Below are 23,485 nucleotides of genomic sequence, written 5' to 3'. Positions count from 1 at the left end.
ATAAACTTGCTTTCAAATGTCAGTGCCTGCCACCGACAGAAGTTTGACATGGATGAATTGTATACAGAGCATAATGAGATTTCAGTTTCTCACCTTCCATCGCTTGCTTTTGTGGGAATACAGGTATTTACATAATGAGTCAACACAATTATAATAGATACGCCATACTGCAAATATACACCCAATAATGGCTTTATTTTGTTATCTGAGTGTTTCAAATTTTCTGTCACTTTATTCTTTGTTTTCTTTTTCTTTTTTTGTCACATTCATTTAACGAAGCTCTTTTTGGAAGGGCCATTTATTTTTGACCAAAGCAGTTACACCTTTTTGCAAAAATGGCACTGTTTCTTTGTCAGAATTTTCCCTTAAATGTTAAATAGGTTTAAAAAGAAGTCAGCTGCAGCACTAAATTTCACAGCTCCTACGGCTCTTTCAAAGAGTCATTATGTTGACAGGTAAATGGATGCAATCTTGACCCTCTCAATAGGTGTTTGTAGTGGTTTTTGGCAATCAGAATGGGCACCCAGCAGCTTTACTCCCTTCTCACTCCTCTCAAGCTACAAAGCAAACACCAGATTCAGGATCATTAAAATCATTTCTGAGTGAAATTTTTAGAAGTTGATCAGAGGGAATTGTTACTATTTTTTATGTCGAAGCTCACAAAAAGTAAAAAAGAAAGTCTTAAATGCTTCTCTTTTTGACATTTGCTATCATTTGATGTGGTAGGTGAATATTTATGAGCGTTTGAAGTAGGGATCGGGACATTTGCAAAAAAATCAGACCATGCAATCAAAAAAGATGACCAAAAAGGACACAGTCACCCTTCAGTTAATTTTAATGAGATGGGACAGATAAGAATATACACATTTCAAGCACTGTCTTTCATCTGTGGAATGAAAAAGGCTTCCTCTGTGCAAGTAAATGTTTTAATAAGTAACATCATGTTCCTTGCATCTAGAACGTTCTGAGAAATGGACCTGTAACTGAATTTTCAAATGTCTTTTTTAAAAATTCATGAAAAAAGACAAAATTTATGTAGACAAAATAATTTGGAATATTCAAAGAACAAAAATGGGGCTAATTTCATGCAATAAATATAAGATCAAGTATTTATTTCCAAATTGGTTTTATATCTTCAAACAGTCTTTAAACACAAAGGCCTGTACCAGGAAGCAGGATTTGGGCTTATTCAGGTAACTTCAGGGTAATCCTGGGTTTTCTGTACAACACAGGTGGATTACTTCTTACTCTGGTGCATTGCCACACTAATGGTAACCGAAGTTGCTCCAGAGCAGGTCATGTTCCAGATTAGAGATCAACAGGTTAAAAAACAAAATCTCCTCCTTCTGACCTATCAATTCTCCAGAAGTATAAAGTTTTAAACATCATTTGAAGTCTTCGTCTTTCGCTGATGAGCCTCAGCAAATATTGATGCTTAGATATAGCTTTATTCCTACAATAAAGCTATATCTAAGCTATATCCATTTTACAACTACATTTATGTATGTATAAAATATGACACCTAATTGTTCTTGCTGACCTTATCAAATGCATATACACTAAGTCTATGTTTGAACTAATTTATTATTTACACAGAACCATTAAAAACCACTGGACCTGCACCTGGAAGAATTAATATTAAAACTGTTTTTTGGATATAAATTTAATGAAGTACTTGATTATAATCTGTCAGTAATGATAATCAGAGCTGTGATATTGATAAGTCTGATAATTCGCACATTTACTGTTATTGTCTTTGTCATGTGTGTTCAGTCTGAGCTTATAAGTTATGTAATAATCTCTGGATTGTCTTATACTCCTGGTATATGATTCACATTGAAAAGCTACTAAAATCTTCAGCTGCTTTTTGTTCATATCTTACCTAATTATTATCAGAGCATAGCCTCATTATAATTAAATTATAAAAACAGGCTTTATCTAATGTCATTTCTCATGGTAGACTCTAAAGAGTTTAATAGAAGGACAGTTCCAATCTTATAACCATGGTATATATTTTATAGCATAGTTACTAGACCACTAAAATAATATACTATGTTTTAATGCATAGTCCTTTGCTGAAATATTGATTTCTTTCTCGCCTTTATTGCCCCCTAAGTGGACTGTCTCTTTGCTGTGCTTTTCCTATTTTATCCCGATTCATAGCCATAAAATAATGATTGTTTTTCAAGTCTCGTTTATATAAAAATATAAAAGGAAAAAGAGCTTTATACTTTTTATATGGCCTCTGTATTCAGAAACATCCAGGCTGGGGCAAGTGTTAAAAGTGTAACTCTCTGTGCTTGAAAGTAGAAAAAGACCCTCTGGAAGCACAAGCATGTCAGATAGGTCGACCCAGTGATGGAGTTGAACTTGAGCGTCACAGTGCTCTGGATGAGTAAGCAGCTAATAGGAATTTAATCTGATCTATTGAACTGAGAGATAATCCAGAAAGGGAAATGGGGGAAAGGCTGGACCACGGTTCTCCCACCCAATTTCTGTTGACTCCCACTCTTATTCTCTCTCTGTATCTCTCTGTTTCTTTCTCTGTCCCTTTTCAATTATTCATACTACGGTTTTGACACATGCCTGCAGTAAGCCTCCAGATATTCTGTCAAGTGACACCACCCCCAGTTTGTCTGGCTGCTCTCTCACTATCCTCCCCCATATTCCTCTCTCTATTTCCCCTTCCTCCATCCTCATAACTCACCAGCTCTCCTCAGCTACACACAGGAAGATGAGGATAAACAACAAGTGGAGGTCAAATTTTCATCTTGCAATCAGAAACAGCCCCATTCAAATTATGTAATTAAACCTTAATTTGATATTTTTCATCACGGTAACTTATCAAGTTTTTGCATTCATTTGCTTCCTCCCGATTCAATTTAAAATACTGGCTCAAATAAAAGCTAGTAGGGTCACGAGTTTGTAAGCGACACACAGAAATTACCACAGTGGCTGGCACCTGTTTATTCCTCCATCCATTTCTCTGCCAGTAGATAAGTGGAGCACTGCTCTCCTCAACTCCCTGGAGACTGTACTAGTGCCCAGGCCTGATTTGGTTGTGCTGGGGAATGAGCCAGAGAGTGTGGACACACATACAAATTCTCAAATCCAGTCTCACACACACACACTGCCACCTGCTTAAGTTGGATGGTCCTCTCATTAAGTCAGCCGGGCAGAGTGGACATCGAGTGGATAGGCCTACCGCACTTTGGCCCTCATCACACTGTTTAAGGAGAGGAACGGTGTTTTCATGGCTATATAGTGCACAATGGTAATATTATATTTTTTCAGCAGTTTTAGATTTAGCATCAAAAGTTAACCTGAATGTTTGACCTTTACTTTGCTGAATGATGTATGTAGTTCGGACTGCTGCAGGTACAAGGTTTAACATTGTTTTGTGACAAGACAAGCAGCTTGGAAACCAGTGATGGGCAAGTAGGCAATTCCCACAAGTATATTGTGCAAACCTAGCCTCCAGCTCTCATTCACTGTGAATGGACTAGGAGGTAAAGGGCAGCCACTTTAACTTGCTAAATAACCACTGCACATTCATACAGCCCTTCTTTTGAATAAGTAGGAAGATAAAGTAACACCTACTCAATATAGTTTAAAAAATGAACTATGTAATTAAATTTTTATACCAATGAAAATGTAGTTGGCAAACCATTTTAGTTAGACTTATTCTTTGGGTTTTTACTGAACTCCTGTGATACCCACACAGTTTTTATTATACTTTTAAGCAGCACATTAACATTTTTACAAATGATCCCTCATTTTTTTAATGACTAATAGGTGTAAGTGGGATATTTTACTCTTACTCGGTGGACAAGGTGATAGCAAATGCATTTTAGGTGGGTTTTTGTTTTATGCTTTTAATGTAGTGTTTCTCAAATGCCCGATTTCCCAAAATGTTTGATTGATAACTGTTTTATTTAAATAAAGGCTGTGCAAAGTCTTACTTGGTTATTTTCCCTATAGATATATATATTACTTTAGTTTCACTTCATATTTGTCAATTTGTTCTCCATGCCTCCAGTGGCTCTGCACTTGAGAAACACTCGCTTAATCCAAAGTGACAGCAAATTTGAGTGAAGCCTACATCTATACCTGCTCTATTAGGTCTTCAGCTGCTACTCCAAAGCTCTGTGTCATCAAGGTCATAGAAGTCTGAGAAAAATCTAGTCAAAAGACTAGTGTGCTTTTCCCCAAGGCTATTAAATTGGTTACAAGAAGATGAAATTACCTCTTCAGAAACTACACAGGCTGTTAACTCATGTTTATAGTGGAATTTTGTAATTTCTTTTACAGTGCTTCAAATATTACCTGAGCATTACCCGAGTTAAGCACATATTCACAGACAGACAGGCTGGTCAAAGTATGAAGCTACAGAGGAGGATTTACTTGTCCTTTTTTAGTCATCATTCACAAGTGTGAATCCACCTAGTCTATCGTTTTTACAAAAGAGCTAGGACTGCATTAAAGACTAGATACTCAGGTATGAAGTGAGAAATATATGTATATATAAGTATTTTCTTCCATATTTTCAGGCCAAAATGTGCACTTTTTTTTCTCTACTGTGAAAAAGGAACGGAAAGGAAAAGGAAACCCTTTTTCTACATAATTTTTGTTTCTTTTATTTGGTCTGACTGAGGTCCACTCCTGGTAATTGTACAGTGATGGTCCACTGCTAATACAGAATATGCTGTCTCACTCTCTCCCTCTCTCTCTCTCTCTCTCTCCCTGCCTTTGTGTGTGTCTGGGTATGTGTGTCCCTCAAAAAAGAAAAGAGGTTAATCAGAATACTGCCATATCCATTAATCCCATGAGAAATGCAGAGACACTTGCGCTTTCAATTTAATTCCCTAAAAGTGTAGCTTTTTAATTAATACTTGACTCTTTCTGGTCAATAGGTGCATATATTTTTGTGAACATGTCATCAGAAGAAACCGTATCTACAGTGGTGGTTTTGTAAAAATAATAAAATAATTAAACAGGGCGATACAGAAAAATACCTATATCGAATGACAGTGGATTACAAACACTTTATTATTATGTTTCTTTACTTGAACATCAAGTTTGTCTGCTTATTTAGTTAGACACTTTATTAGGTGCACCCATTCAGCTGCTTGTTAACTTGAATCTCTAATCAGCCAATCATTTGACAGCAACTCAGTGTTTTAAGTGCATCTGAAGTTCAAACTGAACATCAGAGTGTGGAAGAAAGGTGATTTGAGTTACTTTGAACATGGCATGCTTTGTTGGTGCCATATGGACTAGTGTGAGCATTTCAGAAGCTGGTGTTCTACTGGGATGCAGTGTCTCAAAACTGGACACATCAAAGGTAAAGTTAGTATGTGAAGAGATCTATGAAAAGATGGATTAAATATCACAATATTATGTGCATAGTTCATGATGATTATCCAAAGTCTGAATTTTTCTGGCTCCAATTGTGTCTTTCTCAACAACAAGTTGGTCAAAGCTCTAGCACGTATTGTTAAGGATATTGTCAAAATACACAATGTGACAAATACACATATACCAATTCACTGCCTAGATAGAAACCATACACTGTTAAAAAAACAATCCTAAAAAAACAGTAATATTCCGGCAGCTGGGGCGCCAAAATAATACCAGAAAATAACTTTCTCATAAAAATACGGTTATTTTCAGTAATGACAATACAGTTTGTTGCCCTAATTTTACATGGGATTCTGCCTTTTTCAAGTGCTTTTAAACAGTAAATTAGGAACATTTTAATGTGATTAAACAATGACATTACCTATAAACAAGGTCAATGAATGTGGCAATATGAATCATGAATAATCATAAATGTACAGAAATATATAGTCAACAGTTGGTTTAAATAATAATGGATTGCATGCCCTGGGACAGACTGACAGAGGCGAGGCTGCCATATCGCACCATCGGCCCCTCTGACAGTAGGTGAAGAGTGTTGCCCCAGGACACAACGACCGAGAGTGTCCGAGCCGGGGCTCGAACCGGCAACCTTCTGATCACAAAGTGAACTGCCAAATCTTGAGCCACGATCGCCCTAAATAGCAATGATAATAATACTTGTGTGATGTAACACAAGCTTATAGGAATCATGTTATATACTTTTCCATAGCATTACATTTGAATTTAACAGTTCAGTCTTTCAAATAACAGACAGATATTTGTGAAATCATGATACATTTGTGAATGTATTTTAACAACCTAAATATGCATATATACAGACAGATACATTTAATAAACATGAAAATTATGTTATATTACATTACAGTGATTTAACGTTAATTGACATTTGAAATGTGAAGTCACAGTCTATTTACGTAACTTTAATGAAGAACAGAACAAAACTGTAAAATTCACAGTAAAATACTTTTATATTAGGAATTTTTTTTTACAGTGTAATTTAGTGCTTTTAATCTAATGATGTTAGCCATCTCTATAGTTTATCTTTTGCAGAGAAAATATGCAGTGAGTAGCAGTTCTCTGGTTGAAAATGGCTTGTTGGTGACAGAGGTCAGAGGAAAATAGCCAGACTGTTTGTAGATAGCCTCAGCACCAAATCAACACTTGAAGCAGATGGACAGAAGCAGCAGAAGACCACACTGCGTACCACTCAGATGCGACCAGAAGCTGAGGCTAAAATTCAGCTCCCCAAAACTGGACAACAGAAAACTGAAAAACAAAACAAAAGTTGCCTGGTCTGGTGATCTTTGTTGCAACATTTAGGTTTTATGGTTTAGAATTTGGTGTAAGCAACATGAAAACACAGATTCATCCTGCCGTGCATCAACAGTTCAGGCTGGTGTGTTGGTGTAATGATGTGGCATATCCTACCTGAATATTGTTGCTGGCAGTCCATCCCTTTATGACCACAGTGTACTCATTTTCCCGCATTTCCAGCAGGAAAACCAGAGGTGGGGAGTAATGAAGTTCAAGTACTTTACTTGGGTATTTATTTTTCTGACAACTTTTTACTGTACTCCCTACATTTTTAAACAAATATCTGTACTTTCTACTCTTTACATTTTCAAAACAGGCTTGTTACTTTAGGTTAATTTACATCTTTTATACCCAATTGGCTGGAAGGAGTGCAGGTGCCCGCCATATATTGTGTTCGTGCTACTTCAGCATCTAGCTAGCGCTACTGAAGAGGACAAAGCATGAAGCGAGTGACATTTTTTAAGTGGCGTGTAATTTCAAATTCAATGTTTCTATCAGGTGAACAAACATCAGAAAACACACAAACTGTTTGTGTGGGGTTTGTCGCACAGTGTGTTGCTAGCTAAAAGTCCAGCTGCTGGATTCACAGGGAGAGAAGAGAATGAGAGCTAACTTCGCTCTGAGATGGAGAAAGATGTAGGAAGACAGACAGACAGAGAGGAGGAAGAGTGGTGAGATTTAAAGGTAAAGACTGCTCACTGATAAACTGCAGATTTAAAGCTTACATGTCATTTTAATCACATATTGAATTTGTGTATGTATAAATTGTGTTTTTTTCATATTGTGAAACGTCCTGCACAACAAAAAAAGCTATACGAGTTGTGTGTTATTCAAATGTTTGAATGAAAATTCTGGATAATTATGTGCAGGATAAACAGGTTAGTTTGCAGTACTGTGGTGAATTCACAGTAAAGCACTGTGTTGGACTGATGAACAGTGGTTGTATTAAGTGCAGCAGATATGAATTTGCATTTAAGATGATGATGCTTAGATTCATTCACTGAATTCCAACTTCATACCAACTGTATAGGTCTAGTATAAAGATAGTATAAAGGGTTGAGTGTCAGTGTAGGTGGTGGACATCGGACTTTGATACTAGCTTTGAAACATCTGCTGACATCCTGTTGGATAAATCCACAAAGAGCAGCAGGTCAGCTGATCACAGCCAGTACACTACAAAAACCTACTGAGGCTCACATTAGAAACTGTGAGATGTTATTTTTTTCCGTGCACTGAGCCACTAAACAGATATTAGTATTCCCCCACCTGCTGAATCCCACTGTAACCTTTGACTAGACTAATTTTACTGTTTAGGTGTATACGTTTGCCACCTCTGAGGATAACACACCATGTCACTAAGCTCAGTATATCTCAGACTTTTTTCCTGTCCATGATTGTTAGTTCACTATAATCAAATGAGCTCCATAGTCAGAATTTTGCTGAATTCATGCCAGAAGAATTAAGGCAGTTCTGAAGGCAAAATGGGGACCAACCAGGTACTGGCAAACTGTACCTAATGAATTGTCCAGTGAGTGTATATACAGTAAAAGCATTTTGTCCTTAAATTTCTTTATATTTCTGTGAACCTGACAACATGAAGCTATTAATATCCACTGTGCTCTTGGCTCTCAACTGAGAAAATATCTCTCGTCTACTGTGGCCCCACTAATAGCTCATGTTCAGAGCTGTACTTTATTGACCCTGTTGCTCCTAAAATCCAAGGGGTGCCTTGAGTCTTCGGCTTAGCTCTCTTCTGCAGTGCTTAATGAGACCAGATGCTGGCTCATATTAGGGTTCTTTTTTTTCTTTGAACAGCTGTGCTGGCAACCTGCTCATCTGTTGGTTCTGCGTGGCTGTGGAAGGAGGGAAATTTTCTGGAGTTTCTGAGAGACTCGTTCAGATCATCATTTTTTTGTGGAAATACTTTTTAACTTTGCGTTCAGCTACACTGAAGATACTTAAACTCACGTTTTTCAATTAAACAGTTTTCAGTTTTGTGTAACCATATTTAGCCTTAGACATGTTCCAGTGTTTATGATACCAGTCTCCAGCTGGTAAAGTCAGACTAGGTATCAAAATATTCAATGCTGCTTTAGAGATCATATGTGTACTATATCTTATAGGCTAACTTTTAACTGTCTCACTCTTTTCTCTCGATCTCTCATTTAGATACAAGCTAAATTTCACCTGCCAATCTTGGCAGTGTATTACTAACCTTTACTTTTGGCCATTATATTGTAGTGATGAAGGAAAAGGCACAGAGATACTGCTGCAACATTTCTTTCATTCTGCCTGTATTTTCTCTTATGATCCAGCAAATGGTACAGCTTTTGAATTTCTGTTACACTGAAATATCTTGATGCATGCTCAGTCATCCAGGTAATGAAATCCAAGGAAGCTTATTCTGTTCATCTGGATGTAGCGTTGGAAGAAACGTTTGCCACTCATCCAGGTGACTTAAATGAGTGATCCAGTGTTGATCGTGTTCATCGAGATGAACAGAATAAACTTTCTGAGTGTTACACTGAGAGTTGGCCCTGTCTATTTTATGAATCATTTCACTAACTTAATCACTTACTTAATTTTGTTTGTTTCACATTTACAATAATGTACAAAAGTCGTGAATCACCCCTCATTTCTTAATATTTTGGCTTCTAAGGAGACAGCGTTAATTTTTTAAATGTGGTTTTGAACAATAGTTCTCTGGACTTTCCAATGTCTTTTATAGTTTTCCTTTGGACTTTGGTCATTTTTTTACTCATCTTCAGTCCAGTCCTTCAGTTTAGTCCAGGGGCAAACCAAATGCCAGGGAGAACACAGTTTTACAGACATACTGTTAAATTGTAAGGTAATTCCCAAAGAGCTACTAGCTTAAAAACTTATCTCAGTACACTGTGCAGTGTGCTCTTAAAAAATCTGAGGAAACTGGACACTTGGAAACTGGAGGACAAAAAAAGAAAAAAGATGTGGCAAGCCTAAAAAAAGAAAAATCTGCAACAGATGAACAGTAGTTGAAAGCCCGAAAAAAAATCCAATTGAGACCTGACACGGGGCCGAAGATATAAATCTGGTGCTTTAGTTGATCCAGCTAGTGTTGAATGAAGCCTCATCAGAAATGGTCTCAGTGGAAGGGTGACTGTCAAGAAGCCATTCTTCAGATTTTGATCCACCATGAATTCAACAGCTTTATTTTTCAGCAGTGATCCCAAACACACTGCCAATGCAGTAAAAGCAAGCCAGATATAAATAAACTTTTTTATTTAGTAGAGGACTATACAGTAATAGTTTATCATTATACTTTGAGGCTTTCATTGTAGTATCTTATTTTATATCGTCATTTCTCTGAAGCATATGTGGCTGTGGGTACTTGCTGTTAATTTTAACTTTATTGATTTCACATTAGGTTATTTGACAGCTAATAACTTACATAGGTTGCATTGCTAGTCCAGTACTTCACGTGCCATTCAGGTTATTAGTATTGATCCGTCCTGTCCTGTTTAGCAGTTTATAAAGCATTTAACAGTCCTGCTGCAGTCTCCAGCTGTTTAGTGTTGCACTTTCTAAAGATTGTGAAAGTCATAAAAGACAGATTCAAACCAAAAACGGTGAAGATGAGCGATGATAGTGTAGTTTGATTACTGGCACAGTAAAATCAATTGTATAACAACTAACTCTAAATACTCTTTGCGATACTTCACTAGGAATCATGTGCTGTCATTCTATGTCTCCATAGCCCATAGGTTTCTTTTTTTACTTGTGTAGCTCCCCCATGGGTTTTTGCTTTCCCACCAATTATATGGAACTATAATCCAGTGACACTGGTGGGTTTGTTTGTTTGTTTTAAAAGATCACACCTCCAATTTGAATGAAATTTGAGCAAAAGAGCTGAGCCAAGACAACTCTGTTGACATCACTGTGACATCAGTTTTTTTCTTTCAGTGAAATTTGCCCTCGTATGCACTTATAATAACCTTTTACATATCATACTTCTTAATAAGTTCCTAAGCTTTAGGATAAAAAAATAAACGATGTGCTCCTTTAAAGCCAAAGAATGATAAAGCCTTTCCATTCACTGCCCCTTAAAATTTGGGCCAGCCACCCACTTATAATGTCAGATTATCTGTGCCAGACCTAAAGCTCATTTTAATGGTGTGGGAAGTGTTTACTCTCTGAGTATCTCTGCTTTGTTATTTTGTTTCTTCGTGTACTTTCTTTCTCCACCCTGTCGTGACTCAGACAGACAGAGGCAGTTATACACGGATTTCCAGTGATACACTAAACCAAGCATCTCATTCTGGCTCCTCTGGCTGGGTCTCTACCTCCTGCATCAAATTCAGCTTTTGATATCAGCCAGCCCAAAGCGGGGCACCAGCAATGAAGCTGTCATGCTGTTTTATCCAAACAGACTCTTCCGCCCCAAACAGTGTCTGCCTGCAAAGCCGCTGTAATCCAAGCCTGAAACTTGCCAACTTCCCAGACTCACAGAATCGTATCACCTCTCCCATGGCTTTCTCCACCCATCCTTGTTTTCATCACCTCTCCTTCCAAACTCTGCTCCTCTCCGTGTTTGTCAGTATTTCTTTATCCTCTCATCTTCCCTCGGTCTTCTGTCTTTCCGCTGCCTCCCTCCTCTCCCTTCACCTTTCCTCCCCTCCTGTGACCTCTTGCCAAAGCTCCAGGGACTCACTCAGTTGTTGTGATGGCAGAGGATTGTGGGATACCAGCTGCAGTTTTAATGATTTTGCCCCCAGGCACAGATCAGCCAGAGAAATACAGCTACCATTTTTCAACAGAATGGGAACTCTCACCCGGGCAACGCCTCTGTGAAATATGTGTGAATTTGGATATGCGTGTGCGCAAACATCTAAACTTGTTTTAATATCACATCTAAGCGATCGCTTCGGCATTTAGTTTCTGGTCACTTTAAGAAATTTTCAATTGCATTATTATACATGTTTTCATAGCTGCTAGCGAGATAGCTTTTGTGTGGGAGCAGTGTTGTTGCTGAAGTTGGAAGTTCATTTTAACTGTTTTTCTTCATTTTTCCTCCACGCTGCTTTCTCTCTCTCTCTTCATAGCTTCCACCGTACTCTCCCTCTCTCTTTTGGCTCAAGTTTGACAGCAGAACTGCGGCACGTCCTGCAAACACATTGCAATTAGCATCATGCGCTTCAGTGCATCCCAAACCGCTCGCTGATGAAGTTCAATCAATTCGCTTTAATTATAACTTTCTCAGAAACACCTCTAATCTCTGCAAAAGTTTGATCTCTCAGGGGTTTTTTTCAATAACAAGCTGTGGCAGGTAGTTTAGAAAAGTAGCCATTTGGAAAGTGCTGTTTGTACGTCTATGTTTCTGTCTAACCTCACTCACCTCCTCATGTTCTCTCTCTCCCTGCAGACATTGATGACTGCCAGTCGAATCCATGTCAGAACGGAGGAACCTGCATCGATGAGATCAACTCTTTTGTGTGTCTTTGTCTGCCCAGCTATGGTGGCGCCACTTGCGACAAAGGTAAAGTGGCAAATGGGACTGCTTCCCCTTTTACTCATTAGTTTATTTTAGTAAACGCTGCATGTGTTGAGCAGTGGCAGATTTGGAGAAGGAAAGACCTAGTCTGTATATTTTTAAAATTAAATGTACTTTTGGGATAATATGGGAGCCTGATGTCTTTCAGACATGGTGCGGCCTGATCATTCCAGACTTTGTACTTGAGGCGAAGAATTTTAAACTTAATTCTGCCTTTAACAGGGATGAAATACATTCCCTCTTTCTAATTTCTATTAGTTCTTAGCTTACCTTAATTTTTGGATCAACCGGAAACTTTAAAACAGGCTTCTGGGACAACCTGATTATAAAAAATTACAGTAGTAAAAATGATAAAGGGAGTTTTCCAGCATTATTTCAAGCCAGCATATTCCTAATGTTAGTAATATTGTGCTGTTGAAAGTAGGTACTCCAGGATGAGGATAATGCAAAATAAATACAGAAGAAAAACAGGGCTGTGCAGGACCAAAAGGAAGAGATGATGAAGGTGGAGAAGCAAGGTAACAAGCGAGGATAATAAAAAAAGAAGACTGGGTATTCCTCTGTGTATGTGAAAAAGAGAATAAGAAGATGGTTTAAGACCCGTATGTGGAGACAAAGGTAGATTTAGGAAGATGGAGTTAATGAGTTATGTGTCAGTGAAGACAGAGGAGATAGAGGAAATGGAGAAGGAGGAGGTGAATATAGACAAAGAAGTAGAGGAGGGGGAGAGAGGGAAGCCCTGTGGCATAATGTATTGGGTTTATAGAGAACACCTGCGTCCAGCTGGTTTTGTTTCTCATTATGGGAATTCCCATGTGAGAAAAGGGGCATTTCGTGGAAACATGGCCTACATGTCACTGCAGAACACCACTGAGGGGTACTTACAGCTACTGTTTGCGTTAGGGTTTGCTTTGAACAGATTTATACCCAGATTCTATGACAGACATATTATTGGATATTTTCTAATGTAAGAACCGTCCAATCAATGCAGTCTAAAGAAAAGAAGGTCACGTAACGCTGACAGTTGAGACTGAAAATGAAACCAAAATTGAAGATAAAAATGGAGAAGAAATGTGCACGACCCTCACCATGTCTCAGGTTAAAAACAAAGTACAGTTATTGCATAAGTACCTTTGTAGTCTCTCAGGCAGATGCTTGTCTAAATAAACAAATGCTGATATTCTAAGAAATCATAAGAAAGACATCCCAATTAACTTTCCTGAGAATCATGATAAATTTCAGGGTTTCTTAAGCATCAAAATAACCCAGTATTAGTTGTCTCTGTTTACGCGATACAGTGCAACCAGGGATTTCTCATAGGTAAATTGGCTCATTTGTGATGATGGAATAACTTGGGATGTCAATTTGCCACAAGTATTAACAAACGTTGGCAAAGAAAACACATTTGAGATATTGAGGGGGGGCAATAACTGCGTAATGCAAACTGTGAATCTCCTAAAATATGAGCCTTAAGATAGCGCAATTAAATTTAAAAAGTGAAAACCAATGAAGACAGCTGAGCTGAAGAGTTTTAGGTAGAGGGACAGTTAGAAATTTGTGCTTAATTAAATGCAACCAAGCTAAGTTCCTGCCCATTCAGGATGACCTTTGACCTTATCTCAGAAGAAGAGTTGTGTCTCTGAAGATGTGTCTTTTCTTTTAATGCAAGTTTGGCTTCTGGTCTCTTGTTTTTTACTACTCTTTTCTGATTTGGGACTTTGAGGGAACAACAATCGATGCTGCGCATAGAGTGGGAAGAAAATGAAGCACAATGGACATTTTAAATGCTGAAAACTTCAGTTTTGGTTTTGGCAGGTTGCAAAAAGAAAAGTAATGACATGTAAGCAGAACAAAAACACAAAGCTCCAAATTAGCTCTGCTCTTTGACAGCGTGCAGGTTTGTTTCCACAGCAGTTTGACACACTAGTCCTCGCTGACACATATTGACTACTGTATACTGACTTATACTGTAACATTTCTGCTCATGAATTAGTTCTTTCTTTTCTTATGTAGGTGCTTTTCTGTACATTAAAAGTAAGACTTAAAGTCTACACTGGTGTTTATCCATTAGACTCTTAGTCCCTTTTCTCTTCTGCGCTGAGATAATTACTAAAAGAAAACTAATGCATTACATTACTTAATTACTCCCGAGAGACAGTAATTTGTTACGCTCCATGTGACATCATTTGTGCGTCACTCTTTAACACTGACCTAAAGCGCAATCACATTATTACAAGTTAACAATGTAAGCCTACAGCCACATGCCAAATCAAATACCAAATCAAATGCCTATCCCAGTGAGAAAATGCTTACAATCTTTCTTTTAGTGTTTAAGTTTGAATAGAAAAGAAAGTTGAAAACCAGCCCAAGGAGATTTCAATTTAATTTTCAATTCAATTTCAATGTACTTATTTATACAGCGCCAAATCACAAAAACAGTCGCCTCAAGTCGCTTTATATTGTAAGGTAGACCCTACAGTAATACATACACAGAAAAACCCAACAATCATACGGCCCCCTATGAGGAAATGGGTGTGGCAACTTTGGTGTGGTAAAGTTGTTGCCACAGCAATTCTACAGTTGAACTATGTAAAGGTAAAAATGGAGGCTGCAATGTGGTGGCTGTGTCAAAGTCACTCACCACTGACTTTGTTGCCTGTTGAAGATCGGGCTCTGGCCGCTGTACTCAGGTCTGCATACAGACAGACTGAACATCACTCTGGGTTCTTCACCTAATGTAATAGTATTCTGTCTGTGCAGATGTTTGCAATGAGCCCATTTTGTGTTAGTATAATGCAGCTGTTTCTGCCCTGGGTGTGATTTGCCATTTACCATAGCTGATTTTAGTGTAATTGTGCAGGGGGAAAAAGGCACCTTTGACATTTTTTTTTTTTGGCATAATTGTAACAGTAATGTGGGATTAATGAATTTCGTACAGTAACACGTTACTTTGTAAAGCAGTCCACCCAGGATTTAAAATCTTAATATTGTTTTTATTTTTTTGAAAAATCACACACTACATAATTGAATGCAACACTACAGAACACACTACAGAGCTTCACATAACCTCAGAGCAACACAAATGGAAACAATAATGGAAACTTTGGTGCCACAGCTTGCTGCAGTAAGAAACAATAAAATCAGAAGGCTGAAGTTTGGATAAGAAAGTGGTTGGAAAGATGCTGTCATGATGGGTTGTTTATTCTTTAGTGAGAAGTGATGCTGGGACTTTGTGGAGTTACAGTTGTCAAAAATAAGTATGTTAGCTAACATTAGTCTAAGCGTCAGCTGTTCCAGGACTGGCATTGTACATAAAGTCGTATTTGTTGTGTACTAAAAAGCTTTTACTCCATTTCAGCTGTCCAGTGCACCCGTACAGTAGCTTGTTGTTTTACAGTCACTATTTCAAGTGCTTTCTCATTCACTTCTGTCTGCTTTTAGACTGAAAGTGCTGATTTAACTATTACCATGCTGTCATCTTGCAGATTTTAATAAATGTCACAGATGTTTGATGTTATTGAGATGGCCCTGTTCAGTCCTTGATTATTTTGGAAGGTTTCAAATGAGTTTTGTAAACCCTTTACAATACCATATTAGGGCATTTTGACTTGAATATATTTCTTGTCCAGCAATGTCATTCACAAGCAGTGTTAAATCTTCTAAATGCTGCCTTTAATCTCACTGGTCCCTGTATTTACATTAGTTCTCATCTGCCTCTTTTTGATCTTTAACCAGAGCAAATGTTACTTTGGTCACAGCATTTTGTAATTTTCCCTGAGCTTATGATTGTCTCTTTAATATTCATTCACTTCCTGTGGTGCAGATCATGAATAAACAAACAAAAGAAAAACGTTTAGGCATAGTTTAAAAGTCCCATAAAAATGCAGAGCTTCTTCAAATCAGGGTTGGTTATTAAATCCTTGATTGATCTCACGAATTAGGATTTCGATATCCTTTAATATTGCATCTATAAGACATATAAGAAAAAGTGTAGTTTTTTCTTTGCATTTTCTCTTTGCCAAACAGAGTACCTGAGTGCGCCTGTCGTTTGACATGCACAGGAACTCTGCGTACGTTTCCTCTCCTGCTGCGTTGCTGCCTTCATGGCTGATTGGGAGCAGCAGGTCTGATTGTGTAAATCTAAAGTCTCTGTTTTCCTGTCGCTTTTATCTCTCGCTGCTCTGCACTCGCAGAAATGTGGGATTCAGCTGTGAAAAGTGCGATTCGCAACAGGCGTCGCTCTGCCATTTCAGCGTGATCTCAGTTTGATATCCAGAGGGAGGTCTGAACTGCGACAGAAACGACAGAAATGAACTCATTTGTTCCGCCGAAGCTTCCATCCATTTAAATGTCATCCAATTGGTCCCCGTCTCACTAAAGTGGTCCAGTATTTTTTTCTGTCTCATTGGTTGTGTGTACTTGAGTGCAAGTGTGCGTATGTGTGTGTCTGTGCTTGTACACGTTCAGGTCTATGTGTTGTGAGCTCACAGCCTTGGATGCAGGGTAGATCCAGTCAGCTGCAGGCTTCCTCCGGCCTGTTACCATGGTGATCCCATCTGAGAGTCAATAATAGTAAGTTGACAGGGCTGAAATCCTCCAGTGAATGTGCCGAGAGAGAAGGAGAAGACTTGTTACTGTGCAATTTTAGCAATTATATTTACATTTGACATTTTATTTCTTTTTCTTGAAACAAATTGTAGAGCTTTAGATTTCAGAGACATTGTTGATAATCTTGTCATTCGTAAAGCCTCTAGCAGTATTTGCTGTGTAATAACTTAACAATCCATACTTATGCAGTTTTTTTGTTGTTGCCAGCAATGAAAGGAGATTTGATAAAAAGAATAGGAGGTTTGCGCTTAGCTTAACAAAGACACCAGTCAGTTGTTTCACTCGCGTTGCACTGTTGAGTCTGTCCCGCTGTAATTTGGCTCACTGCCTAATCAGCGGAGGCAGAAACCACATCTTGCTTGGCCTGACTGAAGTGAAAAGTGACAGGCAGAGAATTAACTCCCATCAGCTTCTTTCCTGCTGTCTGCTTTTTTATTCACTCCGCAGTTCTTTTCCCTACATCTTTCTAGGGAGAAAATCGACATAATGTGTACAGGTGAGAGTGTGGATTTGTTTCTTTACTATTCCACTACAGTACACACCTGTGTTTCATGTCAGCTTCATTTTTGTTCTTTCCTCTCCCTACCTTTCTGCTGTCACTCCCTGCGATTCTGGCATCCTTTTGCGCCTCACATCTCCGGTGCACCACAGGAGTCTTTGTTACGCTCTGCGAGTGTGTGTTTGTGTTTTTGCCTGTGTGAGCGCATCTTTGTCAGTGTGTCTGTTTGGGTGCATCTGCTGTTTTGTGTATGTGTGTGTGAAGTTTCACAGAGCTGTGAAGTTACAGATCTTTCAGCTAAACTACCTTTACTCAGCCACCAAACACTCACATGTGCTCGCGTTTCTTCTGGTGAGGATCCTCGTTGACATTATCCAGAATTCACACACCCTTAACATGAGCCAGAACTTTACTCTTAACCCACCAACAGGCCTCTGAAGAGAATGAGGACCAAAAATGGCCACCACTTTAGCATATCAAAAAACAAATTACATCAATCCTCAAAAAGAAAAAAGGCACAAAAGTATAAATGACCTCAGATTCCCTCTTTTTTTTCTGTTTGTTGTTTTCATTGTTGACAATCTGACCAAGATTGAGGCTGCAAAATGAAGCCAAAGTGCTAAAAAAAAAAAACACTGCAATTTCACACATAGCCACTTGAAACTGTTCCCTGATTGACTGTATATAAAAGACTGATGTAGCCACAGTGATGGCACCCTCTAGTTAGTGGGGTTCTGTTTTGAAGCCATGCATTCCCAAAGCAACTCAATCATTATTGACTCCCAGCTTTGAAGCTGAAAAAAAATATCTGAACAATGGATGATATTTTCATAACTCACCAATTAAAACTTTATGAAGGCCCGAAATTATGCAATATTAGAGGCAGGTCACTTAGTGTGACATATGGGTGCCAATTACAGTCTACTAGGTTTCACGAGATATTCAGATCACTGGAGTCAGTTAAGCATGCTAGCATTACCTGTAGCTGCTCTCTGACTCCAGACAAAATACCATGGCAAATGGCTTCTATGCTGCACTTGAAGCCTTAAAAATGAAGTCCACAAACCAATAGGTGCTATTGCACTGTTATTGTTTTTTGGGGGGTTTTCCCATATTTTTCCATTTTCCAGGCCCAGGGAGCAGACACAGACCACAGCTAAGAGGTTTAAAAGATTTATTGACAGAACTGAAGGAGTTGACTATGGACAGGTGGACTGTTGAACTAAGAACAGTGCTGTCAGGAAATGCTGGAGGTTTCTGTAGGCAGGGAAACAGGCAGTTAACGAGGACCAGGGGACTATAAAAAGTTACTGAAGACTAAAAGTGATTAGTCCTGTGACCTTTTGTGAAGATGGAAGCAGGTGGTGTTGGGAGGCTTATAAGCAAGCAGTCAAGTTTTCAAGTGACTGAAGGTGAATTTGCTGGAGAGTGGACAGGTAGTTGACAAAAAGTTTGATTCCACTGTGGAACGAATTCCAGCATGGATGGAGGTACGTAACCTGCTGCATTGTATTCTGCACTTCTTACTGGAATGTGGGAAACAACTCCAATGAACCTGCATACACATTTCAGGTAACTGGAAAACAGGCATGGAGAAAGTGTTACATGCTAGAAAAATTCAAGTGCAAAGACTAAACTGGGAGAACCAATATCCCACTACTGTGGAGAGGACAATCTTGAGCAGTAGCTACAGTCAGTGCTTAAAAACACGAAGTTTGATTAGGGAATGCGTTGCAAGTGAGCGACTGGATTGCTCCACCTGTAGGCAGAGGCGGAGATGGACCCACCTCTCCGCTTGAGAACACAGAGTCAGAAAAAGGGAAAGAGAGGAAAGAGAAAGGAAAATGAAAAAACAAAAACAGTGCATGCCTGGATCCTGACAACAGTCTATGAACGTGTACATACAGCCCAAAACACTTTACCTATCCATGTATCCATCTAAATGTTTTCCTGCATGTCTATTTTTTAAATGGCTGCTTAGATTGTAGCTGAACACTTTCACTCAGGCAGTGAAGTCAGTGTGACACATAACAAAGTTACAAAACCAACAGCTTAATAAGTTTAAAATCCAATCTACAGGAAATAAGTTCTGACTCCCCCTCTCAGTGTTCCTTTATAGAACAATAATCTACAAATTAGAAATAAAAAGCCTGTCTTAAAAGGATTGTGTTGCTAATTAATCCCAAGATGTCTGGTTGCTGCTTGGTTATCTTTGAGAAATGTGTTTGCTGCCACCCTAAACACACAGAGTGTCGGCAAGGAGTGGCTCACATGTCATCCATCTTCTCTGACACCCCTTTCTGTTCCTCGTACACCAAATCATTAATATTTATTGTGTTGTTTTTGGAAGGACGTGCTACAACTTAGTAGGCTGCACAGCTGTTAGCGGAAAGCATGACCGGTGACTGCTGGTTGAGCACATAAACGAGCATGCCAGAAGTTTCTCCCAGAGGTGTGTTGGTGATGATTGCAGCCATCAGAAAGTGCAGCAAAAACATCACATGCCACAACCATTCATTGAAATCCAATATAAATTCAGTGGAAGTCAAATTGTTCCAGACAGGCTGGCTCACCTTTTCGACTGGCATACACATTGTCAAACACACACAAGCATACATTACATATACGAGCATAGACCTGAAATACTAAGTTGTTTCTGACAGGAAAACAAAAACTCAGAGCATTACAGGGAAGGGGAAGCAAAATAGAGCACTACCCTCCCAAAGAGGATGCCAGGTGAATCTGGGACAGAGAGCTATGAAGACTTTTGAATATGTCAATTCCAACAGCAACACCAGTGTTGTAGATTGGAAGCAGACAATCTAGTGAAGCCTACACACTGTTGCTAATGAGGAGCAGAGCAGTCTGGGTCGACTAATAGTAGGAAGTGTCTCAGAAAGCACCAGATGCAGTCCTCCAGTCAATCTGTCACTGCTCAAGTTTTTAAATCACTTCCTCACACTAACTAGTTTCCTCTTATACCAGTTTACCTTTTTCTCTTGCTTACACTGAAACAGATGTTCTTGTAATTTTGATTTAGGAGGGATAATAATTTGTGCAATTTTTTACAAGGATTATGAGGGAATATTTTTCCTCTGTTATCCCAAAAAAATCTACCCACATTCTGGACCTAATGATTTAGGTCCACTGTCACCGCACCACCTCACTAACCTCAGTGGCCTAATACATTCTCTTCTTAATTTCCCTTAAGCACAATCTATTCATAATTTCATGCAACTTCATACATTAGTCTGTCTACAGGTTTTTGGAGAGTATTACTACAAGAAAATATTTTTTAGAAGTATAGAAAACATACTTGGGCTAAACTGAAAATGACTAATATTCTGATGGTTTGGAGATAAAAACAGAGGAGAACTCTGCTCCACATCTTGGTAGCTACATAGATATTACCCAGTTTTTACACTTGTACTGCATCCCTAAACTAAAAATCTGAATTTCCCAGTGGAGCTGTATGTGAGTGCGTAAAATGTGTAATCTGAATCTGGGAGACTGATGATTAAACTGTCTTTTATCCAGTGAATTCCTAGGGAGCGAGCGGCCTGCTTTATGCACACTGTGACCAAGCAGCAATTTCACATAAAAAGTATTTCCAGTTGTGATAAAGTGTCAGATGCAGAAAACCTCCTTCTGTGTGTTACATGTACAAAAGGTCAACAACTGTACAAACATTATCCTAAGTTTATGTGTGTGGGGGGGGGGATCAGAATATTTGTCAGAAATATTTAAATCAGTGTAGAAAACTGGTATACAAAACTCAGTTTTCAAGGTCATTCTTTCAGATTTATTGTATGAAAAATGTAATCAAAAAACAGGATTTTAATGTATTTCTCAATAGCTTGATCTTTAATGGTGCATAATAATAAATAAAGCTTTAAAATAAGAAAAAAGTAGAAAGTGCAGTAACTGTGTTCAAAATGAAGTGGAGTAAAAGCAGGAAGCAGCATAAGATGGAAATAAAGTAAAAGTATGTTAAACCTAAATAAAGTACTTGAGTGAATGTAGTCAGTTACATTCCTACTGGTTTAATGGCTTTGATGCTTCCCATACTTCCACCCCAAACACCTTCCTGCATTTAAATTGAATTATGTAGGTGCAAATTGTTGAGAAGACCAATGAATGCATGGAAGTTAAAACCCAGTATCTCAGATTTTATTTTATTTTTATTTAATAGTGCTCTCTGAAATATATAGTATTTTCTAAGTTGAAAATGGAGACTGCTTTGTATGATGAAGAGGTCCAGCATTGTTGCAAAAGTCAATCAAAAAAATAATCACAGGGAAACGGTGGTTTGGTTCAGTGGGTGACTAGCAAGCAGTAGACCCGGGTTCAAGCCTCGGACCTTCACAGCATAAGAGAGATTTTTAAGCAGTTTATCTGAGGCAATTATACATGTATTTTTTCTTTTAAGGAGACGTACTACAATAATGCAAAAACTATAAAGTTAGTCACACATTCAGATTTCTACTGAGTCAGATTCAGCCAGTTCGTCCTCATCACGTCGAACTGGCGTCTTGGCAAGATGATTCCGTTCCGGAAATCCTGTAGGTCAATTTAGATGTTTTCTCTACTATTACAATACTAAAGTGCAGTGTTGCTGTGTATTTTCACAGTGTTTGAGACAAACAAATAGAGACAATGACTAAATGTACTCTACAGGGTCTTGGTGTAATTCGTGGTGGAGCTGCAGCCTTTCTTCTCTGACTGAGACAAGTAGAGTGTACTGAACGTTTACAGCTACACTTGTTACTGTAAGTGCAATCATCACAACCTTTGAGAGTGAAAAAAGATCCAAATGTTCGTCCAGATGGTGATGAACTGTATTTCTAATACACAAATGAACTACTTTGCCATCCACTCCACTTCATTTATGTGACAGGCATAAATGTAATGGACTTTATGCAAATAATAACTTTATTTACCCTTCTAAACAAGTACTTAATGTCTTCTTTTTATTGTATGAGCTTACATTGTTTGCCTAACAAGCTGGTCTGTGTGAACAAGTTCAAGCTGGCCAGTAGCTACAGCATCTCCTCCAGTCCCATAATGGTCACAAAACATTGCCTTGCACTTACGTGTTTCAAAAAGACCACAAGGTTAAAGCGAACTGTTAAAAAACGATCTAAAATGAAAGCTGCCTGTGTGTAACTAAACTGCCAGCTCAGTTTGTCACTTAGCTTCAAATTTTCTAAATTGTTTTAAACTTAGCTCCAGGCTAAAACAGCAGCCACCCCCTCTCATTCTTCAGCTGCATTAGGCGGGTGCTTGCTACATGAGCTGCAGAGGGAGGGGGAAGAAATGAGTGATAGTGACTGATGTCTGTCTTCATCGTTCCTTCTAAACTTCAGTGAACTTCATGTCAGAAATATGATTTAGTTTTCTGACATTTTGAATTTGTTTCTGGTGAGTTATTATTTTGTGACTTTGAGGGTTGCCCTAAACTGCTCTGGAAACTTTACTCGTTCTTTTCGTTATTCAGAGTATCAAAAAAGAAGAAATTTAGGGGGATCACTAAAGTAAAGATGATATTATATTTATACTTACACCCGGTTAATAGTGTTTCCTTGACTATATTAAAGCAGAGAACCACTGCCATCTTCAACCTGCATTTTCAGAGCCTAAGCCCTCCAGAAACTTGGAGAATATTTGTCTTTACAGTCTTGGTCTGCCACTGTACCCTCAGCACTTTGGCTAGACTTGTGGTAAACAAGCCCTGGTTTACTGTTTAAGGTCAGCCTCTTCTTGTTTAGGTGAGAACGGAGAAGTCTGAATTGACACAGCGTTGTTTTGATTCTGACAATACTGCTGCTGTCTAAACTGGCGAAAAGCTTGACTCATAATTAAATTTTGTGCATCCTGTGGGTCTTTAGAGGCTATTACCGCTAATGAAGATCCAAGCGTTCAAATAACATGTCGACCAAGACATGTGCAAGACTGAGAAGTGAGGGAGCTGAAGCTTCTTGGATTACCTCGCCCACAGCAATCTCCTGAAGGAAAACATGCGCACAGAGAGAAAGTCAGGTGAACGCACACAGAGGCAGGTATTCACATAGAATATCCCTGAGGTTTTGCCTAAGCCTGGCAGAGGCTTTTCAAAT

General features: G+C 38.6%; 1 protein-coding gene across 3 annotated transcripts in view; it reads left to right on the top strand.

Moving 5' to 3' along the window:
* Nucleotides 1-23,485, top strand: part of ncanb (neurocan b) — a 172,641-nt gene that overhangs the window by 111,759 nt on the left and 37,397 nt on the right. For all 3 annotated transcript variants that reach the window (XM_019352045.2, XM_025903081.1, XM_025903082.1), the window contains exon 11: nucleotides 12,134-12,247. In XM_019352045.2, the coding sequence (XP_019207590.1) occupies nucleotides 12,134-12,247 (114 nt within the window). The remainder of the gene's footprint in view (nucleotides 1-12,133; nucleotides 12,248-23,485) is intronic.

Source organism: Oreochromis niloticus, linkage group LG23, assembly GCF_001858045.2.
Source record: "Oreochromis niloticus isolate F11D_XX linkage group LG23, O_niloticus_UMD_NMBU, whole genome shotgun sequence".
NCBI classification, from domain to species: Eukaryota; Metazoa; Chordata; class Actinopteri; order Cichliformes; family Cichlidae; genus Oreochromis; species Oreochromis niloticus.
This window is presented reverse-complemented; position numbering and strand designations above follow the sequence as displayed.